This window comes from Mus caroli, chromosome 11 (genome assembly GCF_900094665.2).
Source record: "Mus caroli chromosome 11, CAROLI_EIJ_v1.1, whole genome shotgun sequence".
Taxonomy (NCBI): domain Eukaryota; kingdom Metazoa; phylum Chordata; class Mammalia; order Rodentia; family Muridae; genus Mus; species Mus caroli.
The window spans coordinates 53,126,306-53,133,366 of record NC_034580.1 but is presented as its reverse complement, the minus strand read 5'-3'; the positions used below and the strand labels follow the sequence as shown (position 1 = coordinate 53,133,366).

The 7,061-nt window shown below is 46.7% G+C and overlaps 1 protein-coding gene across 1 annotated transcript in view; it reads right to left on the bottom strand.

Moving 5' to 3' along the window:
* Window positions 1-4,596: 4,596 nt before the first annotated feature.
* LOC110304492 (L-amino-acid oxidase-like) overlaps window positions 4,597-7,061 on the bottom strand; it is a 22,189-nt gene continuing 19,724 nt past the window's right edge. The window contains exon 9 of the mRNA XM_021175916.1: window positions 4,597-5,624. Coding sequence (XP_021031575.1) covers window positions 4,793-5,624 — 832 coding nt within the window. The 3' untranslated portion in view covers window positions 4,597-4,792. The remainder of the gene's footprint in view (window positions 5,625-7,061) is intronic.

Sequence of the window (7,061 nt, the reverse complement as noted above, 5' to 3'; positions counted from 1 at the left end):
TGTGAGCCACCATGTGGTTGCTGGGATTTGAACTCTGGACCTTTGGAAGAGCAGTCGGGTGCTCTTACCCACTGAGCCATCTCACCAGCCCGGCCATGGATTTTTAACAGAGTTTACTCTGCCTTGTGGAGCAGGCTTAAAACCAATCAAGAATGTTTGTTTTCCCCGTGATAGTCGTAGGCACATCTTACCTGGAAGGTTGGCAGTTTAGTTGGTAGGGTTCCCAGCTGGGTACCACCATTGGTGCTTTTTCTCTTCTGGCAGCCTGCATGGCAGCTTCTTGCCTTATGAAAACTGACCAGCAGATGTGATTTCTCTGTCACTTGACTTCAGAACATGTGATATCTTCAGGGTCTTATCAACCAGCTCTGGTGGACACCAAAGAGGAATAGCAAGAGGCTGTACTGTAGGAGGCTCTGAGACCTCCCAGAACAGCAACTTGTGTGGGTCTGTCTAATGGGGATTACCTTGAGCAACTTAATTAATGTGGGAAGACCCAGCCTGAAAAAGGGCTCCACTCCTAAGAGTGTTAGAATTGAAAAAGCCGCTAAGCACAAAGCATGGATTCATTTATCCATGCTTTGCTCCTTTTTGTTTCAAGATTTTAATTATTTTATTTTATTTTATGTAGTTAGTTTTAAATTTTTAGATTTATTTATTTTATTTATTTGAGTGTTTGGCTTGCATGTAGGTATGTAGGTAGGTAGGTAGGTAAGTAGGTAAGTATGTCCACCCTGTGCGTGCCTTGTGCCCTCAGAGGTCAGAAGACGGCATTGGATGCCCTGGAGCTGAAATTGCAGAGGGTTAGGAGCCACCAAGTGGGTGCTGAGAACAGAACATGGTTCCTTTGTAAGAGTCAGTGTGTGTGTGTGTGTGTGTGTGTGTGTGTGTGTGTGTGTGAATGTACGTGCATGTATGTGTGCAACTACCCAAAGAAGCTAGAAGAGTGCTAGCACTTGGAGCTGGAGTTACAGGTGTTTGTGGTTCCTGACAAGCAAACTCTGGTTCTCATGACTAAGTGGTAAGTGTTCTTAACCACTGAGCCATCTCTCTTGGTCATGTCTCTGTTTTTGACTGACTAGCTCCTGAAGTTCCTGCCTAGACTCCCCTGCTGAGATGGACTGTAACTTGGGCTTGTGAGCTAAAGTACACTCTTTCTTTCTTAAGCTGCCTTCAACCTAACTTCTGAGGTGGGAGGACACAGCTCGCTGCTCTCTGCAGGGAGAGAGGGTAAGTGGATGGATAAATCGGCCATGCGAGAAACAATCTGTGGCCCAAGTGTCTGCACAAAGGCCTCTGGGTGAATGCTGCGGAGGTGAGGTCTTGACTGTTTTGTCTGGGGCTGCTTCTCAGGGTTGTGGTTTGGTGAACAGCCCCAGGAGATAAAATAATGCCTACCCTGCCCACATGAACAGCTAACATGCTTGTTTATGTCTGTCTGTCTGTCTGTCTGTCTCTCTGTCTGTCTCTCTCTCTCTCTCTCTCTCTCTCTCTCTCTCTCCCTCTCTCTCTCCCTGCCTTAATCTCTGAAGAAAACTATACTGTGGAATTCACTCATTCACTCTCCTGGCCTCAAACTCAAGAGATCTACCTGTTTCTGCTTCCTGAGTGCTGGGAATAAAGACATAGGCCACCAACACCCAGTCTTATCTCAGCTGATTCTTGACAGTGCCTAGATGCCTATGGTTTTGAGCTATGGGTGCAGCCACCTGGTCTCTTCCTGTGACCCTCAGGATGACTCACAACCTTGAGAGTTTCCTTCAGGACAAAATTCAGGCCAAGTCACTGCCAAATGATGGACTTCCCTGGGGCCCATCCATCTCTGTGCCCTTCATCTTCCTATCTCTCTGATTAAAAGACTTCATCAGCATCAACTCTGCCATCTCTACGCTCCTCCTCTTGGGTCTGCCAGGACACTTAGATCTGGGGACAGGGAAGGATAAGGCACAGAAGTCATAATATAGCCCCATGTCTTCTGAGACATTGTCTTCATCAAACACGGAACCCACCGACCGTGACAGGTCTCGAATGTGAATCACTGGGTATTGTATGAGCACAAGGAAAGATCTGGGGTGACAGCTACATGATCCTGGCAAAAAAGAAAGTATTCTGAAGAGAGACCCTTGGGTCCTCCCTTTGGACATTAGATAATTGAGACAATGGGCCCAGGAAATTGGTATTCTTCCACAAGTCTCCTACTGGGAGAAGGGAAAGCTAAAGCCTGATGCCAGGCAGAGAGGGAGCTTGTCTCCCAAGAAGGGATTTCACTTGGTTCCCTCAATTATCAGGCCACCTTATAAAAGAGACTGGAATGGAGACATGGATGGATCAACATGGGCAAGATCACACCGTGACCAAGATTGTTTAGCTATCAAAACCTAGTGCTTTCTATTTAAGCTTATGTCAGAATCCTGGGATGACTGTTCTCCAAAATATGACCACACTGAATAAGTCTCCTCTCTCTCTACTTTAAACTATTATTATACACTCCCCAGACAAGACCCCACTACGTAGCCTTGACAGGCCTGGAACTCTCTGTGTAGACCAGGCTGTCTCCAAACTCACCGATTCCTCTGTCTCTGCTGCCTGAGCCTGAGTTAAAGACATGCACTACCACACACACCTGGCTTACTCTCTTTTTAAAGATATTATTAATGTATTTGAATATGTCCCTGCATGTATGTAAGTATAAGCATGTATATGCATGTAGTGCCTATGGAAGTCAAAAGAGTGGATTGGATCCTCTGAACCTGGAGGATGTGTGTGTGTCCCATGTGAGTGTGTGTGTGTGTGTGTCTGTGTGTGTGTGTTTGTGTGTGATGCATGTTCCAGGGTCACGTGCAGAGGTCAGAGGACAACTTGTGAGTCAGTTTTCCCCAACCACTTGGGACCTGGTAATTGAACTCAAATCATCATGCTTTGTGGTGAGCGCCTTTACCCCTTGATGCATCTTGCTGACCATATTATTTGTCTCCTTAATTGGTATGTTACGGATGGTGGACAAGCCTAACTTATTGGGGCTTCCAGGACCCAAGTTTTGACCCTGAAAATCCCAGAAATAGTACTATTAGAATTTGTCCACTGAGACTGTTGGAGCAGCACAGAAAAGCATGGAGTAAGTTGCTAGCCACAGTTGCCTCAAGTAACCCGCATCTCAACTCCTCTTAAAATTCAGTCATGGAAGGCAGAGAACTGGAGAAGAGGTGGGGAGGGTGGTGGTTTGAATGAGAACAATCCCCATAAGCTCACATGTTTGAAGTCTTGATGGCTGGTTGATGGAACTATTTGGGAAGGACTAGGAGGTGTGGCATTGTTGGAGGAGGCGTGTCACTGGGGTGGGCTCTGAGGTTTCAAAAGCCCATGCCATTTCCCTCTCCCTCGTACTTTCAGATGAAGATATAAGCTCTGAGCTATATCTCCAGTTCCATGCCTGCCAGTGTAATGAGAATTCTGGAATTTTGCTTTCTTTAAAACAACAGAAATATTATAAGAATATGTTTTCATTTTAATACCAGGCATGGGGTTATGGGGCTGCTTTGGACTGTCCACAGCAGCAGACTATGATTTGCCTCGGGCTCTAACAGAGGTGTGTTTTTGCCAACTGCAGATAGTTTCTGCAATTGTGTGATATTTAGAGCTTTGGGAACTTTTCAGAGCTTATATAAATGCTAGGTCCCTGAGAAATGGGGTTGGTGCTGGTTGGTGGTTACTCAGGGCGGTTGTTTGTAGTAGATTCGTTGTGCTCAAAGAAGAAACAAAAGGAAATAAATTATATTCAAGGATCTCGCTCTCTCTCTTCTCTTCTGTCTAGTAATAGGAGGTGAAAGAGGGGTAAAGGGTAGGAAAAAGAAGAACCCACAAAGTAGTAAAGACCAGCTATATGCCTGCTGCTGTGCTCCCCACTGCAATGACCACCCTCTGAAACTGTAAGCCACCAATAAATTCTTTTTTTCAGTAAGCTGCCTTGGTCTTGGTATCTTCATTGCAATGCAAATGTAAGACAGAGAACTAGGACCAGACTCAGATAAAGGAACAAAAGAAGAGGCCTAAGAAAGGCAAGGGTCTCACCTGCCCTCAGGGCTCTACTCTAAAATTATTTAGATGACACTAGACTGACATGAAACACTTGGGCTGGTCATATGGCACAGAGGATAAAGATCCCTGTGGTTGAGCCAGTGGACTGATCTCAGTCTCTGGGATGAACATGGTGGATGAAGAGAAACGACTTTCCAATGTTTTGCTCTGACATCCATGGCATTTGTATGTATGTGTACATACACACACACACACACACACACTGAATAAATAAAACTTAATTTAAGGCTGGGCATGGTGGTGCACGCTTTTAATCCCAGCACTTGGGAGGCAGAGCCAGGCAGATTTCTGAGTTTGAGGCCAGCCTGGTCTACAGAGTGAGTCCCAGGAGAGCCAGGACTACACAGAGAAACCCTGTCTCCAAAAACCAAAAACCAAAAACCAAAAAAAAAAAAAAAAAAAAAAAAAAAAAAAAAAAAAAAAATTAAAACGTTGTAAATAAAAATGAAACAGTAATAGTTGAATTCAACTTTATTGTTTATAATCTCTATGCCACAAGTTCTTGCTGAGCTCCTGTCATAAATCCAAGGTCACAGGCAGTCGTCACCTTAGGTCTCCAGTCGTGGGCCCTAGGTCAAGTCTCAGAGCGAAGGCAAAGATGGGCGAGAGTAGGTTTTGCATTGTCTCCTGATGGACAAACTTGTTTAGAATCCTCCTAGTTCTGAATCCTCCTAGTTCCTGGGGCCCATATAGGTGCTTACAGCTCACTTTTGGAGAAGTATTCTTTTGTATTTCTGGGGTTCCTTGTCAAAGCCAAGTCCACAGATTCCTGAATGTTCTTTGCCACCCTGAGTCCTGACTTGATAGCAGTGTCGATCCAGCCATGAGGCAGATCTGTGTGCTCCCCTGCGAAGAAGACCAGCCCTTCTGGCTGACTGAGTTCCTGGGCATAGTCCACATACTGGTAGGGGGTGAAGAAAGCAAAGCCACCCATGGAATAAGGGTCTTGACTCCAGTTCTTGATTGCAGAGTAAGGACAGAGAGCACGGAGCTCTTCTTTGGAGCGGCTGTGAAGAGCAGCTAGGTCATCCAGAACAATATCCACCACCTGAGTGTGGTCCAGGGCTGTGAAGAACACAGAGTCATCATCCAGGGTGTAAGATGCCAGGATGACCCCTGCACCGTTGGGGAAGATGTGGTTGGGATAGTAGATGAAACGGGAAGGCCGGTCGGTGCTAGATTTGCCGCTGAAAATGCCGTCTCGTTCCCAGAAACGCTGTGTGCAGGCCAGGATCACTTTGGTGGCACTATTGTAGTGGACGGAGCGCAGAGCATCCTGCTTGTTGAGAGAAAGCGGTGGCTGGAATCGAAGGAGGCGGGCAGCCTTAGCAGTGGTAGCCACCACCACAAAATCCGCAGTCAGCCGCGCCCTGGGCAGCAGAGGGTCAGGTGTCCTGTAGGTGATGTGAACACAGTCTCCAGACATTTCCACTTCCTCTGCTGGTGAGTAGAACCAAACAGTCCCTGGGAGGAGAGAATTGTGCAGGGCCTGGGGGAGTTGGTCAAAGCCTCCAACGATTTCATCGAACCTGAGAATGAACCAGCAGAGAAGGAGATGAATGGGTTGATGGACAGACCCTTTGGAGGACAGGCTACCTGAACTGGATAATGACTTAGTCCCTTCTCAGACACGCCCCAGATATGTTTTACAGGGAACAAGAGAAAAGCACTACTTTGAGATGGCCAATCAGAAGAGTGCATCTGCTCTACAGTGACCAATCAGAAGAGTGCATCTGCTCTACAGTGACCAATCAGAAGAGTGCATCTGCTCTGAGCTCACAAACACCCCTCCTCTGGGTCACTTCCCTCCTATAGCCACCCAGAGTGCCTGATCATAAGCTGACAAAGACCCAGAATTGGACTTCTGATCCACCAGCCACCATCTCCCAGGTGCTGAGGTTATAGGCTTTTGCTGCCCCTCCCAGTTTCATGGGGTGCTAGGATAGAAGCCAGGGCTTCAAGCAAGCTCGACAAACTCTAGCAATTAAACCAGATCCCCGACCCTGGCCCAGGATTCTTTTTTTTTTTTATTATGTATTTTCCTCAATTACATTTCCAATGCTATCCCAAAAGTCCCCCATACCCTCCCCCCCACTTCCCTGCCCACCCATTCCCATTTTTTTGGCCCTGGCGTTCCCCTGTACTGGGGCATATAAAGTTTGTGTGTCTAATGCTGGCCCAGGATTCTTACAACCCCTTCCTAATGTCCTCAGGGGCTACTGAAGGCAAGTAGTCTAAACACGACAGAGCTGGTTTATTTAGTCGGCCTTGAAACTCCCTCCTCTTTTATGCTTCCTAAAGGCAGTTCTTGGCTTGGATATAGGTTGATAAGAAGGGTGGGGTCTAGGCCAAAAACCAAAACCAAACAAACCAAAAAAAACATTATGTCTAGATAAATCGATGCCACAGGCTGCCCCGTTGCCTGTTTTTCCACAAGATCAGTTCATCTTTATCTTTTTGTTGTTGTTTTGAGATAAGATGAGCCTGGAACTTCAGGTCCTCCTGCCTCCACCTCCTGAGCGTTGGCATTACAGGTGCTTACCACCTTGCCTGGTGTCCTTTTATCTTTATAGCTACAGATCACCCGGTCAGTGACCAATGGTGACTGGAGTCTTGGGTTTATATCCCTGCAGCCCAGTCTTCCCTGGGCTGAAAGATGACAAGTGTCCCTTGAAGCAGGGCTGAGGTCACAGGACAGATGAGGCTTACAGTAACACACTCTTGGTAAACCCTTAATCAGAGATTGTCAGAGTGGGGTCCCAAGGTAGGCAGCATATCAGAACGCTTGCCTCCAAGTTCTACACTAGGTGTTTAACACCCCAATCCACTCCTGTGAGTGACTCTGAGATTTCTTGGTGCCTGGATCCCTCCTGCCTCTCTTCTCTTCTCTTCTCTTCTCTTCTCTTCTCTTCTCTTCTCTTCTCTTCTCTTCTCTTCTCTTCTCTTCTCTTCTCTTCTCTTCTCTT